This window comes from Symphodus melops (assembly GCF_947650265.1).
Source record: "Symphodus melops genome assembly, chromosome: 23".
Lineage (NCBI taxonomy): Eukaryota > Metazoa > Chordata > Actinopteri > Labriformes > Labridae > Symphodus > Symphodus melops.
This window is the reverse complement of record NC_136713.1, coordinates 13,211,846-13,229,633: the sequence shown is the minus strand read 5'-3', so window position 1 is coordinate 13,229,633 and position 17,788 is coordinate 13,211,846. Positions and strand designations below refer to the sequence as shown.

Sequence of the window (17,788 nt, the reverse complement as noted above, 5' to 3'; positions counted from 1 at the left end):
AAGAAGATCAGCAGATCCTGATGCAGAGTGACCACCGTCAGATCAGGTCCAGGTTGAGTTTACTAAAGACCTTTAACCCTCAATAAGAATCCTGCAGTCAGAATACAAAATCAATGAAATCTCAATGACAGCTGAACATGTTTGAGAAACAAAGCCTTCAATTGTGTGAATATTTGTTCTGGTATCATTTCTGTCTTTGGCTTCCTTTTTGCTGCTTCACTGTGTTAAAAAGGCCAGCTCCACTTGGACTGTTCTAAACCTCCCTCCAACAGTGGTAGGTTCAGACTCTGTAGTGTCTGGCAGTGTTTGAAGGAGAGAGAGAGTTAAGAGTTAATTTTTTTAAGAGTGACAACGTTAGAGAAAAGGGTGCTACTTAGTTTGATTTTATGTTTTGTGTGTGTCCATTGAATTATAAGTACATTTAAAAGTTAGTCAGTGATAAATCATCATTTTAAGAGTTAATTGCTTAGTGTTTGATGTTAATATGGACCTTTAAGACCACGTGGGTTGATGCAGCGATGGTCTCAAGGTTGTGATGAGCCTCTGCTTAATGTGAATGTCTAGTGCACCTTTCTAACATTATTTCTATTGCTAAGCATGTTTTGTTGGACTATATTATTTAGTTTCATATTCTAGAAAGAATTTATGAGTTTAACTCTTTGTATAAGTTTTCTCTTCTTTATTCCTTTCAGAAACCACACACACAGATTTCTTTACACATTCCTTTAAATGTGTGTGTACACCCTTTCAAGGATTTCTCATTAAACCAATATCAGTGGAACCTGCGACTCCTGCATGATTTGAACAGTCACATCAGTGCTGGTTGGATTGTTCTCTGAAGTGTTGAGAGAAGCCTCAGTCAGCTGATCTTTTACACTGCTTTTTACACATTTTCTGCTAAGAGGAGAATGACTCTTCCATTCGTCTAGAGGTCAGAGGTCACCGGCCCAATCAGCCCTGTGGTTAATCTGTGGAAGCAGCTCAATACAGTTATGTTACTGTATCAGAGAAAATACCAAGTTATACAGAAGTGAACACCAGAGCTACACACACTGTCAAAGTATCATTCACTTCTTTTGAATAGTTTGAAGGAAACTATTATAGTAAAAAGAAAAAACATCTGGTTTAGTTCCAGTGTGAACAGTACAGAGTCAGCAAACCTCTAATCCCAGTCAAGTCTCCAGTCCCAAGAACTCAAGTCCCAGTCAGTGAAGATGAATCCAAGTCCAGTCCCCATGACCTATTTAATATCAGTTCATATCAACCCTCAGGTTTCTGGCTGAGGGCTTCACGTATACTGGACTAGTTCTCCCAGGTGTGCAGTAATTAACTGTCTTTGTGATGGGGGACTGATGACTAGTACTTCAGATTTTGTGTGGTGAGTTGTAAAAAGTTGTGTGACATCCATGAGTTTCTTTCTGAAAGGCCCCTTTAGACACACATCTGTGTTGCTTTACAGTGAGCCATTCCTTTCAAAGCTAAATGTGGTGTGTGAGTGGAGGGTCCATGGAGTCACTGTCTCTGTAACTGTGACACTCATTGATGTTCCTCCACTCATTTGCACCATTGAGTTAGGATTGGCCAGCTTAGACTGCACTGTGTCTACCTCCTGGAAAGAGCATTTAAGACAGCAACTTCAACTTGAAAGCATGTACTGTTGGTGACAGCTTTATCCCATTCAGGTCCAGGAAAAGTTCCTGAAGCAGCTCAAAGGTGTAGCACAGAGCCTGATGCTCTGGTGGCTGTGTTAGAATGATGGTGTCAGATGAGCTAACTGAGGAACTGTTATCCAGGAAAGACAGAGTCATGGAGTCGGGAGTGGAGAATGCAGCAGGTTCATTGATGGGGCTCAATGTGAGAAGAACAGAAGGTTCACTTTGAACCACTTTGACTGTGTCTTTGTCCTGAATAATATCAGTTGATGTTAGAGTGAAGAATTGGTGATCAAAGTCTTTGTCCAGGTCCATAACAGTAAAACTCTGTGATAGATTAAAGCCAAAAGTTATTCTACTGTAAAAGGAATCCCAGCTGGTAGGGTTCACTTATGAGTTTGAATCTCTTTGATTATAACTCCAAGAGACACTTTTAGAAAATCATGCTCCTGCTTCTAATGCCATCTTGCTGCCGTAATAATAGATCTTAGTCTTGTTGATTGTATAATATGTCATGTGTATCTACCTCTGATGGTTTTGTGAGGGTGCTGTGGGTTTATGGGCGGGATATGTCAGCGAGAGCCTTTATGTGTGTACATTGTATGTAACTGTGTCTGTATTCAATTGTACTGATTGTGTTTTTGTATTCTTGAAAACGAGATGGATCATCTCAAGGGGATATCCAACAAATAAACAGAATGTGTGTGATTATAAGTCGTAGCTGGGCAGGGCCTGACATCCTCAAAGCCTTGGTCAAGCAGAACTGAAAAAACAAAGATAAAGAACAAGGATACAATTCAACGAGACGACAGGGAAAGAGACTGTGACATGTAGCAGCAAGCATTTAAAAAAACAGTTCAAATGTGGAATAATTCAACAAATAAGTCAAGAGGAGACGGTTCATAACAATAAGGCACAAACTGGTTTGAAGGGATACTTGACCTACTTTGATAAACAGATATGGTGTTTAAGAGAAACCATTCCTCCAGGGTATAGGCAGCCAGTGGGAACTTATCAGTGAGCTGTGACTGCTCAATGACTTTAACTATGCTTGTTGTATCTAAGCTGAAACATCTAAAATGCTCCTAGTACACCTTTATTTTTACATTCATTCAACATGTTTAGTTTGATCACTTTTTATTCATGTTTCCATCAGCTTCTCTTTCTTCAATGGTCAAATCCATAATAAGACTTCCTCCTTCCACACACTCATTTTCAACACATGAATACATTGTGTACCTGTAATCTGAGCTGACACAATCTAGTTCTCACTGAAACTTCACATGTATTTGTAGACATGAGTTTAATACTTATATTTGACTACAGCACCACGTTGATGGAATCAGTGTAATGAGTCCAGTTTGTGTCTTTCTGTAATGTAGTGTATTTTACATGCGACAATGTAATATAAATAAGTATTTGAAGTGTAAGAAGTGTTAGTATTGAAATGAGAACAGACATTTAGGCTACATTGGGGGAGATAAGAAGTCACCTTATGGTGACCTATGGTAACCTTTGAGGCCATATGTCCTGAGGAACCACAGGGGGTGCAGGACTGTAGGAGCCTGAATGATCAAAGCCTAAATGAAGTCGTAAAGGTCTTGATGTTGTCGACCAATACTGTATAAATAAGAGGGTCTTCTCTTTGTTCAAGGGGATCACATTTGGCTGGTGACTCTCCCAGGTAACATGGCTCACCTGGACTGATGCTGTTTCTTGACTTTGTAAATAAATGTCTTATATTACAAGCAAGTCAGTGTCAGCGGATATTTCTTCATCATCTACACATCATCATCAAAGGAGGAGGACTGAAGAAACTACATTAATGGCGTTGTCGGCAGGGTCAGTTTGGAGTGTTTTTTCAGCCTGAAGCTTCTTCAATTCTGCAGCATGTTGGGTGAGTGCACACATGTCAGAGTGCTGATGGTTTTGTTGAGGTAGTTGTGCTGGCTCCACTGTCAAAGGACTTGGAGTGAATTGAGATGATGTATTGACGTTTGAAGTAATTTCTGTTTAAATTGGGGATTTATGGGGTTTAAAATGAAAAATAAAAAGGGGTTCAGAATAAAGGGTTGAAACATGGGGTTTTTGGGATTTAAAATATGCTTTGAGGCTGTTTTTGGGGTTCAAAAAGGGATTTAAAACAGGCTCTAGTGCTGTTTATGGGGTTTAAAAATATGCTGTTTAAGAAGTTAAATATGCAGTTTTTGGGGGTTTAAATATGGAGTTTCAAAGGGGTTACACATGGGAAACAAGAAAAAAGGGAAAATAATTTTAGTCATGAAAATTGGAACAAAATAAAACAAAAAGAGAGATAAAGTAATCAAATTACTTAAGGAGTAAAGTGCAGATGCATAAGAAGTATAAAGTTGGAAAGAGTATGCAGTGTGAAATGGTGCTCTAAAAAGAAGAAGAAGAAGAAGAAAAATAAGAAGAAGAAGAAGAAAAAAGAGTTAGAGTTAGTATAGCAGAATTAGTAATAAGGAAGTTAAAAAAGAAACTCCATGCAAGAGTATGGATCAGGGCCCAGATCAGAACAGTATGACATGTGTATTTTAGCTTTCGAGTGAAAGTTGGCTTTAATGGGATGTAGTCTGATTTGTGAACTGAATTATGTGGGTAATAACTAAAAGATAAAATAAACGTATAGTCAAAGGGTAACATACAAAAAAGAGTTAAAAGCATGCAGGAAAAAATAAAAGACAAAATGTGGCAACAAAGAATTTTTGTTGATACATTAGAGAAAAGCTTAGAATTTAAAAAACTTTAAAGTAACATAGAATGGTGGAGTTCTTTGGAGGTGTGTGTGCTAATGGATCCTGGGTGTGTGACAATGTGGGCTGCAGGACAGTCTTTGTTGTTTGTTTGTTTGGAAGTTGAGCTCTGTGTAATGTGTGTGTGTGTGATTTGTGTGGTGTTGGTTTGATCTGACTTTAAGATCTGTAGATAGGATGCTCACTCTGTGATAGTCAGCTCATACTGGAAGTGATTGTTAGATTTAAGAGGTGGAGCAAGAGGAGGTGCTTTAAATGTGTTAGGGAGTTTTCTGCTTCTGAGAGAGGAGAGAGAGCCTCCTCCCTTTTTAGGGACCGAAGCACTGACCAGTGCGAAGGACCCTATTGTAACCCTAATGATTATTAGGGACCGAAGCACTGACCAGTGCGAAGGACCCTCTTGTTTTTCATATGATTATTAGGGACCGAAGCACTGACCAGTGCGAAGGACCCTCTTGTTTTTCATATGATTATTAGGGACCGAAGCACTGACCAGTGCGAAGGACCCTGTTGTTTTTCATATGATTATTAGGGACCGAAGCACTGACCAGTGCGAAGGACCCTATTGAAACCCTTATGATTATTAGGGACCGAAGCACTGACCAGTGCGAAGGACCCTATTGTAACCCTAATGATTATTAGGGACCGAAGCACTGACCAGTGCGAAGGACCCTGTTGTTTTTCATATGATTATTAGGGACCGAAGCACTGACCAGTGCGAAGGACCCTATTGAAACCCTTATGATTATTAGGGACCGAAGCACTGACCAGTGCGAAGGACCCTATTGTAACCCTAATGATTATTAGGGACCGAAGCACTGACCAGTGCGAAGGACCCTGTTGTTTTTCATATGATTATTAGGGACCGAAGCACTGACCAGTGCGAAGGACCCTATTGAAACCCTTATGATTATTAGGGACCGAAGCACTGACCAGTGCGAAGGACCCTATTGTAACCCTAATGATTATTATTATTATTTTTTTTGTTCCGCCTCTTTGGAGCCATTTTTGACGGCTTGAACGTGAATGAAAACTCATCAAAATCTCCAATGTCATCGGGTCTGGCGAAAAATTTGATATTCTCGTCATTTCGTAAAAAAAATTCGCAAAATGACTCAATGGCGCCCCCTTCAAATTTTCAAAAGGGCCTCCCCATTGAGGTTTTTTCATCGTACGTGCACGACAATTTTTATGCACATTAAGCATGCGAGATCTCACATAAAATCCTCTTACACCCATAGTCAAAACCAAACAGGAAGTCCGCCATATTTTTTTTCAATGGCGAAAATTCGCGTTTCACAGGTTAGCTATTTGAACGAACTCCTCCAAAAGCGTTTATCCCATTGACACAATGAGAATGTCAGTGTGTTCTCGACATGTTGAAGATCTCTCGTTGTGCTCTGCACGTTATTTCCTCAAAGGGCGTGGTCATACGGACGCGTTGTTCGTCACAAACAGGAAGTAGTTTGTTACGAGCCTTAATATAGTCATACATTCATCAAACATCATACACATGATCCCAGTGGAAAAATAAAACTAGACATGTTGGCATAAAAAGTGGGCGTGGCTAATTTACTCAGTGGCGCCCCCTTGAAATTTTCAAAAAGGCATCCCCATTGAGGTTTTTTTGTCCTACATACACGATTTTTTTTGTGCTCATTAAGCATGTCAGGACCTACATAAAATCCTCTTACACCTATAGTCATAACCAAACAGGAAGTCCGCCATATTTTTTTGATTGCAACAAAAATGGCCGAAATTCCTTTTTCACAGGTTAGCTATTTGAACGAACTCCTCCAACAGCGTTTATCCGATCATCGCAAGCTTAGTTTCAGTGCATTCTAGACATGTTGAAGATCTCTCGTTGTGCTCCGCACGTTATTTCGTTTAAGGGCGTGGCCATGGCGTACCATCAAACATTGATGTCTCGGCACACCCATATTTTACCTTTCTGAAAGGCCTCCCCATAGAGGTTTTTTTCTTTTACATGCATGACAATTTTTTTGTACGTTCATAATGTCAGGACCTACATAAAATCCTCTTACGCCCATAGTCAAAGCCAAACAGGAAGTCCGCCATATTTTTTTTCAATTGCGAAAATTCGCGTTTCACAGGTTAGCTATTTGAACGAACTCCTCCAAAAGCAATTACCCGATTGACACAATGAGAATGTCAGTTTGATCTTGACATGTTGAAGATCTCTCGTTGTGCTCTGCACATTATTTCCTCAAAGGGCGTGGTCATACGGACGCGTTGTTCGTCACAAACAGGAAGTAGTGTGTAACGGGCCTTAATATAATCATACATTCATCAAACATCACACAAATGATCCCAGTGGGAAAATAAAACTAGACATGTTGGCACAAAAAGTGGGCGTGGCTAAATGTCTCAGTGGCGCCCCCTTGAAATTTTCAAAAAAGCCTCCCTATAGAGGTTTTTTTGGCCTACGTGCATGAAATTGTTTATGCTCATTGGGCATGTCAGGACCTACATAAAATCCTCTTACACCTATAGTCATAACCAAACAGGAAGTCCGCCATATTTTTTTTAATGCAAGAAAAATGGCTGAAATTCCTTTTTCACAGGTTAGCTATTTGAACGAACTCCTACAACAGCGTTTATCCGATCATTGTGAACTCAGTGTCAGTGTGTTCTGGACATGTTGAAGATCTCTCGTTGTGCTCTGCACGTTATTTCCTCAAAGGGCGTGGTCATACGGACGCGTTGTTCGTCACAAACAGGAAGTAGTTTGTTACGGGCCTCAATATAGTCATACATTCATCAAACATCATACACATGATCCCAGTGGAAAAATAAAACTAGACATGTTGGCATAAAAAGTGGGCGTGGCTAATTTACTCAGTGGCGCCCCCTTGAAATTTTCAAAAAGGCCTCCCCATTGAGGTTTTTTTGTCCTACATACACTAATTTTTTTATGCTCATTGGGCATGTCAGGACCTACATAAAATCCTCTTACACCTATAGTCATAACCAAACAGGAAGTCCGCCATATTTTTTTTGAATGGCTGAAATTCGCAGTTTACAGGTTAGCTATCTGAACGAACTCCTCCAAAAGCGTTTATCCGATCATCGTAAACTCAGTGTCAGTGTGTTCTAGACATGTTGAAGATCTCTCGTTGTGCTCCGCACGTTATTTCGTCAAGGGGCATGGCCACGGCGTACCATCAAACTTTGATGTCTCGGCGCACTCCAATTTTTTAACCTTCGATGACTGTAAGGCCTGCTGCTTGGCCTCGTGTCGTGTGCTGCACTCCCGCGGTCGCACTCTCGCAGTCGCGACACGCGCCGACATGCGTGGGGTGCTTCGGTCCCTTCATCACCGCTTGCGGTTTTAATTTCCCTTTGTTAGTTAAGGAGAGATCAGAGGGAATGATTTGTTCTTTAGGGGTTTAAATATAAAATAAGATTAAGAAATGAAATTTAAACCTAGATTAAACTTCAAAAACTTGTACAGTTATCCCACATTCTGAAAATGATCCACTAAATCTTTAGAGAAAAAAAAAGTTTAGTTTTTATTTTTGAGAAATAAATAATCATTGAAATTTTTAAACATTGTTTATTGTTTACATCTATTATCTTATTGTTAAGATAATTTAATTAAAAATACACTAACATTAATGATGAACATAAAATAAACCTTATAACAAAAATTATAATAGTTCTTTTTTAGTTTTGAGTTCACTTTTATTTTTCAATATTGAATTGTTTGTTGTTTTAAATCTGAAGTTTAAATATTGCATTGTGTTTTTAGAGTGATTATATTTGACAGGTTTTTGGGGATTGTATACCCTGAACGCTAGCCGTCCACACCACAGAAGCATACCCTCATCAATGCAAATGTTGGTGTTAGGTTGATACATTTGACTGAATTTAGATATAAGGTAATATAAGACAGGGCGGACTTTGTGCAACCTGTCGGTGCTATTTGCTGGCCTTGAGTCATAATCATTGGAGTGTAGAAATCTCCATATGATTTCAAACCGTTTGCGGGACATGATCTTGTTGAAGTAGGGGGTGGCCAAAATGTCATCTGTAGACCAGTACATTTCAAGGTCAGGCTTAGGAATGATATGATCAAGAGCAGCAGCATCATTTAGAGGTCCAGGATTCTCAGTGAGCTGCCAGTTCATTTCTTTCCACATCAGATTACCTGGACCAGGACCTGCACCTGGCTGGTTTACAGACCCTCTTGCTTGGTCACCAGGTACTTGACCTCCACCACGCCCATGAGATCCACAGGTCCGACCTCTGCCTCTTTGCTGTGTTCGACCTGTAAATAATTAGAATGACGACTTTTTTATTCAACAGTGTGATGTGCACAAAGAGAGTTAACTCTTCATATCATATCTTACCTCTTTCACCTTGGGTAGTTCTGTATAAAGGACACCTGGGCCTTGAATCCCTGGACTCTGTGTGTGTAAAATGTCATACAAATATTCATTTGGTAAATAGTTTGTGTACTGTAGTTTCTTCAGTCCTCCTCCTTTGATGATGATGTGTAGATGATGAAGAAATATCCGCTGACACTGACTTGCTTGTAATATAAGACATTTATTTACAAAGTCAAGAAACAGCATCAGTCCAGGTTAGTCATGTTACCTGGGAGAGTCACCAGCCAAATGTGATCCTCTCGAACAAAGAGAAAACCTTCTTATTTATACAGTATTGGTCGACAACATCAAGACCTTTACGACTTCATTTAAGCTTTGATCATTCAGGCTCCTACAGTCCTGCACCCCCTGTGGTTCCTCAGGACATATGGCCTCAAAGGTTACCATAGGTCACCATAAGGTGACTTCTTATCTCCCCCAATGTAGCCTAAATGTCTGTTCTCAGTCTTAAGGAATACCCTCATAAATAAACCCCTACATTGTCTTTGATGTTAAATCAACCTCTAACTTTAAGAACACCATTTGTCCCACAAAAGGCTCACATGCTTCAGCAGCACATTTACACTTCATATACTTATTTATATTACATCATGTCGCATGTAAAATACACTTCATATTCCCCCCTTCGAGACTTTAGTCTCGAAAAAGAATAACACACAAAATACTTATGACATAACCCTCTGATCATGACTAACCTTAAAATTTGTAGAGTGTGAGAGCGAAAAACCTATCGAGCAGACATCTTTCAAATACCATCATTCAATCTAGACAGGAAAATTCTCTCAACGGCCCCACTGCCCATGGCGACCACTTTTCAGTACTCCAAGCCAATTAAAATACTAACTAAATCAAATAACTTCATTGGATAATATAAATACCTGAGGTCTTAATATATACATCTGACACAGTTCCCAAAAACATCAATACTAACTCTAAATAATAGATCCCACTAAACATCTAATGTAAAATACTAAAAGAAAAGAAGAATAAATGAGAGTAGGAAAAAGACATTAAAAGTTGCTTTTCAGGTGTATCAGCTTCTTCCATTGGACTGCAAAGATTGTCCATTCAAGAACTCCCATCAGGATGTCCTCATTCAGTCCTCTGTCCATCATGATCTCCTCATTCAGTCCTCTGTCCATCAGGATCTCCTCATTCAGTCCTCTGTCCATCAGGATGTCCTCATTCAGTCCTCTGTCCATCATGATCTCCTCATTCAGTCCTCTGTCCATCAGGATGTCCTCATTCCGTCCACTGTCCATCAGGATGTCCTCATTCAGTCCTCTGTCCATCAGGATCTCCTCATTCAGTCCTCTGTCCATCAGGATGTCCTCATTCCGTCCACTGTCCATCAGGATGTCCTCCACTCGCCCTCATTTGAACTTTCACATCCTTTAGGCTGAAGGAATCTCTGGACAGTCGATCATGCTCACACTGGTCTCCCCAAGTACCATCCTAGGGAGAGAAATCACAAACCAGTATCTTGCACAACAAAAGCATCAAAAATATAATCATTTCATATCATACTTTTACATAATCCCCATGTATGATTAAATAAAGCATATTTCAATGTCCCCCCTTTATCCATTCAACTCTTATTCAAGAATAGTTACACTACATCATGATGATATTAGATTCTTAAAATGGATATCTCTCTACTATCCCTAAGCCTATGACCTCCTCAACTTCACCTAGGTCATTATCACTCAGTAGTGGCATCTGAACATTCTCTCCTGGCATCACAACTCCTACCCAACGTAATATCATAGCCTTTGCAAAGGTCAACAACACTGTACAAAAACAAAACATTACACACAATGACAGTAGAGCAGCCATCAAAATCTGAACCACTATAGCTCCTACTGGTCCAAATTGTTCTTGTTATTGTTCTGCATGAGCAGACTTTCCTGCTCCTTGTGATGGACCAAATGAATTCCTTATAAGTTTCAGAGCATCTATGACACTGGTCATATTGTCGGCAGCATCAGGTATTAAAGTATAGCAAGCATCTCCAGTGAAATTCAAAGCTACACAAAGGCCACCTTGTTTGGCCAAAATATAATCAAGAGCCATATCATGTTTTAACATCATCAATCGATGACTCCTCTGAGTATTTGATAAATATTCAAAACCTCTTATAGTCTCATTTGCAAACCCTTGCAAGGTATATGTAATATTATCAATATGATCCGCTAGAAATGTAACACCATACCATGGAAACAATCCTATACCCCATTTCTCACCCAAACTTTTTCTCCAATGATAAGACTCCAAATTGTGAAATTGTGCTAAATCTCTCTTCTTTCTGCTTCCAGAGTTCTCTGTAGAGTTAACTTCTTCAGGCGCTTGACCCTTCTGAATAACAAAAACTTCATACGGAAGTTTCAACTGTGCCATGTAACATCCAATCCAATCATGAGGTAAAAATAGATAGGCCTTATCACCACAAATCCACCAAATATCTTTAAATGTCCCTATGGTAAAATTACCAGATAAAAATTGATTCTTTACTCTTAAAGTTCAACTCTGTTTATGATTTGATGAATGAAAAATCACTTCATATGTGTCATCAACAGTCCTTTTATTATTTTGTTCAAATTGCATCACATAAGTATCACATTCTGATATTCCCATAAACATACCATCATTACTACGAGTGCCATTTGAACAAAAACATGATTTAGCCTTCACAGATGCCACTTCCATAGCATCAGGAACTGCTGTTGTAATATCTTCAAACTGATCAAGAAGATTTATATATGGTAAATTTCCCAACCAAGAACAACCACGTTGAGGTTTAAATAGATTCACTGATGCAGCCAACCAAAAATCCTTCTCTGCTTGTTGCTTATATAATAGCCAAGATAATGCAGAATTTTGACATTCAGAAGTTAAAGGCTCTGGTACCGTCTCTAGAATTGAATGCCATGTACCTGGTGATGTAATTCTTACCCATAGACTGTAAAAATAATGGACGGCACAAGGTCCCCTGTGAAGTGAAGCTTTTATTTTTAGAGCTCCCCCTACTGACTGGCTGCAGTATAGGTCATAAGCCCCGCCTCCTCAATGATAACAGACGGGACTTGGGTCAAACTGTTATGTTAAAATACTCGTCACATATTTTTTTTCCAGACCTAAACTCTGCTGTGATCATTAGATATTATCACCCTACATGGTGTTCAAGTGCTCATTTTTCTGTGAAGTTTGTTTTAAATAAGTTATTTGAGGTTAAAAAACGGGATTTTACATCATACATGGCGATGATTGACAGCCGCGGATCTTGCGTAGTTATGTTTCAGTAAATAATAAATAGGTCTGTTAAGGTTTTTAAAAAAGTATCAAGGACAAAAACAAAGCTAAATACTATAAATCTGTCCTGTATCATTACTGATGTGTACATGTTTACAGTCTGTGTAAAGAGTGTGTTATACAGACATTAACATGTTGCCATGCAGGCTGATATTTATAATACTGTATAATGAGGTAGAATATTTCTCTAGATATCAGGATAAAACTAAAGTAAGCTCTGATTTAATATAACTTCTGTCTGATTTAAGAGACTGACAGAAACGTGAACACAAACAATCAGCGGTGGTGTAATGTAATATTAACCGAGCATCATGCATGAGTTTACACACACATTACCAATCCAATAATCACAAGTTGATCATGTTGTACATTTAATGATGCTTATTAATAAATTGTGTTATAACTTGACAAAACCTGACACAGACTACAAAACAGGCTGCTTGTTATGGTGGTTAGGAGGAGACAGACAGGCTCAATAAAAGAAGGCAGAAAGATCACGTTTCTCACAAAATTATATATTAATGTTTTTTATTTTGCATCTATAATCATTAATGAAGATTTTATGTCTTTTAATAGGTATTTCCCTGTTTTCACCAACATATTATACATTAAACTGAGGATTTCCTTTTTCTCATGTTCTCTCTCTATCTCTCTTCCAGCTCGTCCTCGGAGGATTGGAGGACCTGACCACTGCTTCTCTTTCCAGGGCGTTTGGTCTGATCGTACACTGGACGGCGGTCTGATGTGAAACACCTGAGCCACAGAGGACGCAGCTCGCACGTCCTGAGCAGTGTTTGACTATTCATTCAAAAGATGAACGGAAGAAAAGAGAGGCTGTTTAATACAGAGGTTTTTCTTATAAGCCACATTTTCTTTTTGTTATATTTAGATTAATCTGCTTTAACTTTAAAATACTGTGCATTCATTTGCCTCTTTCAAACCTGTATAACCCACAAAAACCTTAAATACTACCTCCATCTAACTGACCAATCAAGTGAAAGAAAGTAGCTTAAAATACCACACTATGTTTTTAAGCACAATCTGTATTTGTTAAAGTTACAAGACTAGTGTTACATTTCATGTGATTGAATAAAATATAATAATGTAATTGCCTTCTCAGTCGTGTCTGTATCATACCACTCTACTGTCTTTATGTGCATGCTGTCTTTAACACTAACCTGCATTAAATGTTCAGCACTCGAGTGTTGATGTACTTTTAAAGCTATTTGTTTCCCAGCTGTGACTTCTGTCATTGCCCTACAAGAACATCAGACATTCTGTGTTTTTACAGCTTAAAACAGGAGAGAAAAGGTTTAAATCAATAAACACTTTATTTGATTTATAACACATAGTGTGAATGATGGTTCAGTTATAAAAGTGAGGAGGTTACTGGTTTGAATCCCTGTCTGACAGGAGTCTCTCTGTGAGTACGTAGTTTGCATGCTCTCTTCCTTCCACAGTCCAAAGGTGTTCACCCAGAGGAGAACAAAGTAAGGGAGACCATCAGGTGAGCTGGCAGGGGTATCTATCAGCCATCTTTCTTCTTCCTTGTGTCTAAAATGAGGATAATAAAAAACAATGAGATAAACATGTTAGACAAGGAAAAGAACCAGAGAAAAGGTCCATACAAACAGAAACCTTAATGAAACAGATTCATTTACCAACTCCACAGTTATGCACAGAAACACATATACTCTGTAAATGTACATAGAACTGAAGTAACTACTGACAGCAGATATAACTTTAGTACTATGTGCACCACTACTTTCAATCATATAACATATTTTCACCAGCATATGTTCGATCTGTACACAGCTTATGTTGCTAACTTAGCTTAAAATAGTTTTAGTTCGTTTTTTGCCCAAAATAAAAGGTTTAATAAACCACAGAGTTAAAGAAGATAGATAGATAGATAGATATATAGATAGATCGATCGATCCCGAGGGAATTACAAGGCATCCAGTAGCAGTATAGTAGCAATGAAAAAACGTTTAAATTCAATAATTAATATAAAAAGTGTGATTTTCTTAATTTCTGAATGAACTACGTTTAGATATTTGACTTGAAATATATGGTGGTTTTGTACTCACGTTTATGGTCGGTAGATGAATTTCCCTCCGTAAAGGTTCTTAAGTTCTTGGCGTAGCTGGGCTGCGTAAGCTATCAGAGCGGTACGCTAAATAGGCGGGGCGTGTTGCCAGGGCTCCTCCCGCCGGACCCTACTGCGCAGACTCTGGTTGCAAATGACGTCAAAATTCCAAGATGACAGCGCCCATGAGGGCAGTAAAAAAGCTTCACCAACGTAGAACGGAAACAGCTACAGTCCACACCCACTGGTCCAGAGCCATATATATATATATATATATATATATATATATATATATATATATATATATGTATGGCTCTGGTCCCGTCCATTATTTTTACAGTCTATGTTCACGTGCAGCAGAGATGAGCTGCGTTGAGTCTTGAATGCACGCTCCACTTTTCACAAACCTCTCCAAAGGCTCCTCTTTCCAATGTGTAGCGGGTTTTCTTACTAATGTAGAGGTTTTAACTGGCCTGTGAACGTGCAATGGCTTACTCTGATGTCCGTTGATAGCAAAAGTTACATTCCACATGTATGTCTTTAGCCAGCTCAGGCTCCACAGTTCAACAAAAGTTCACTTCAGAAACGTTTTAAAAAAGGAAAAAATGTCCCATTTATTACTAGTTCCAAAGTTATAATTCCAAGGATATGAACGTGCCTGACTAATACACTTCTTTATAACTAAATACTAATCAATGAAATCAATTTGCTTTTTTTTGCTCAAAACACAAAACCAATACAATATCATGCGCACATATACGATCTTAAAGGGAAAGTACACCTTTTTATCACAACATATCAAATTACTCAACAAACATGACATTTACTATGCTTTTAACAATCTTAACATTTTTAACTGCATTTATCATTATGAACTGTTCTTTTGCCTCTACACAATATCTCTGTGCATCTCTGCTGGGAGGGACTAAGACACAAGTGGAGGACACTTGGATGCAATGAAGGGAACTGAGATGTACCCATAGACTCTTCTAGCTGCTGGAGGAATTGTGGCTCACAGGAAGCAAATCACTACCACCTGTTCTGTCCTAAAAAACACAGCTTCTGCTTTGAGATCCACAGAGAACCAACAGATGTCTTTAAAGTCAGATGTTACCCAGGAATGGGACCAAGTCTTCCTTGCTAACCTGCATTCATCCACTAAACCAAATACTCATTTGGAAGCCTGAGCATTGCTGGCAGAAAGGCGATAACAAAGAAATGTTCCTCCACCAGTGGAAGACTGCTACCATGTAGTTTATGGAATCTATTCAATGACACAGATCACTTGTTCTCTGAAGCTTCACAAAAACTCATTTGAGGATCTCTGGATAAAAAGAAAATCCTATATCTCCCCTAAACTCCCATCTTTTCTTTCAACTGCTTTTCCTTTAGTTATGAACCCCTGTATACTTTGTTTTTGTCTTTGTTTTTCTTTTCAGTGGGAGATCACCTCATCTCTGACATCATTTATTTTGTTCTGTGTTAAAGCACAAAAACATAAAAGGAGGAATCACTCTATTGTTTAAGCACAAATGACTGTACTGTACGAATGTCTCTGAATATGTGTGATTACAAATACAATTGAAAAAAAGAAATATGACTGAAATGAAGTGTGAGCTGATTCCTCTGTCAGTCCCTGATGGATGAAGCTCTCCTCAGCTTGCAGAGCTTCTCCACACACAAGATGGTGGAGGTTCCTCCTCTGTGGATCATCAGCTGCTCCTCTCTGCTCCACCAGTCCTGATCACTCACATTATGACAGAGATCACCTCCAGCTAATGAGAGAAGAAGAGAGATGACAGAAATCATTTTCATCAGCTGGGAGTCATCAGATTCCCCCACAGCGCTGTAACTAAGCTCCGCCCCCACTCCACCTTTGGACTTTAACACTGAACGGTTTCATGTTGGTGTCTGAGTGTGAGTTTACACTGAGTTATGAGAGCTTCACGTCCACACACACTCAGACACACACAGCGTCGTTCTGTCCTACCAGCTCTGACAGCCGACTGTTCTCCTCTCCACTTTAAAGAGTCAGAGCAACACATTCAGTTCAGAGAAGAAACAGGACTTATTATAGTCAGGTCAAAGGTCAACCAACCATGGGAGGAAAATAGAAGAAGGCGTAGTTTGGACATGAATCCTCTCTGATGTTTCTTTGTTTCTGTCAGTTGTCCTTCCTGCATTTGTTCCTGCAGCTGTGTAACTTTAGTCTTTGAGCCTGTTTGTGTTCAACTTCTTCATATGATTCATATCGTTTGTTCACAGTCTGTGAGATATGGTGATATATATCGTGATATGAAGATAGCTCCGCCCCTTTTATGAAACTCTTCTCAGGTTGATCACCAGCTTCATGTGACTGTTCAGCACCATCTCTTCTGTCAGGGTTAGTGAAGCCAGATCACAGAAAACAAACCCTGAGTATGTTGAACTCTCTTTGTAGCAGAGAACAAAGAAAAGGATTTCTCCAACAACGAACAACAAGAATGTAAATATATGTATGAGCTGATATGTGGAGGCTTTACTAAAGAACACTGAGAGACTGACCTCAGAAACTTCAGTCCATAGTTTGGATTCTTCTGAAGATCACTCAGCAGCTTCACGTCTGAATCCTGCAGGTTGTTGAAGCTCAGGTCCAGCTCTCTGAGATGGGAGGGGTTGGACTTCAGAGCTGAGGCCAGAGAAGAACAGCTGATCTCTGACAAATTGCAGTTCCCCAATCTGAATAAAGAATAAAAGAAGTAAATGTAGATGACAGTGAGCTTTATACATGAATGTGTGATGTTGTCCACATGAACACACTGATGTGATCATTATCTGTTCATTCACACATTGAAGGACTTCATAGTGATTCATTCATGTTTTTGTACTTCCTGATCATTCTTAGATTGAAACGTACAAGATGTTGAATTATATTAGAATCTTTACATTTAAATATCTGAATTCAAATGGACTAAACCCATGTTAAAATAACAGTCAACAATGAAGTCTTGAAGCATTGTGATGCTAAAGTGTTTGTTCAGCATGCTGGTAACTGTAAGAGTGGACTGAATCTATTTGATATTAACATGAGGCTGTGATAGAGCTGTCACCTTTCTCTCCTCCTTTCTTCTCTGAGGGAGAAACTCTTCATCCTTACATTTGGACTTTAGGAGCTCTCTTAAGGACTGACATGCTTTGTGAATAACCTTGATCTTTACCAGGATCTAGTCTTTAATCTAAGTAGAAATGTAGCTGCAGCGTGTTCCAGCTCCAGCTGTCTGCCACTGTGGCTGAAACTTCTCTTCTCCCTTCTGTTGTCCTCGTGCCCTGCACTCACTCTCCACTCTTCTCAGGACTTTTTTCATTTCAATCTTGATTTGAACCCGTCTGTTGTCGGGATCTGATGCTTTTAAAGCCTTGAACCAAAAGTCTTTTTCATGACAGAAAGCCTGGGCTAAAATCTGTGTGCCAGTGCACAATTCAAGTGTAGCGAGCGCTCACAGGAGTGACAGCAGTGAAGCTGTCGGGTACGTTGACAACACGTCCAACTTATTAAAGCAGTCAAAGGGATAG

At 39.2% G+C, this 17,788-nt stretch overlaps 1 protein-coding gene across 1 annotated transcript in view; it reads right to left on the bottom strand.

The window, feature by feature from the left end:
- Positions 1-15,973: 15,973 nt before the first annotated feature.
- Positions 15,974-17,788, bottom strand: part of LOC306818909 (NLR family CARD domain-containing protein 3-like) — a 112,825-nt gene continuing 111,010 nt past the window's right edge. The window contains exon 9 of the mRNA XM_079336639.1: positions 15,974-16,011. Within this exon, the coding sequence (XP_079192765.1) occupies positions 16,002-16,011 (10 nt within the window). The 3' untranslated portion in view covers positions 15,974-16,001. The remainder of the gene's footprint in view (positions 16,012-17,788) is intronic.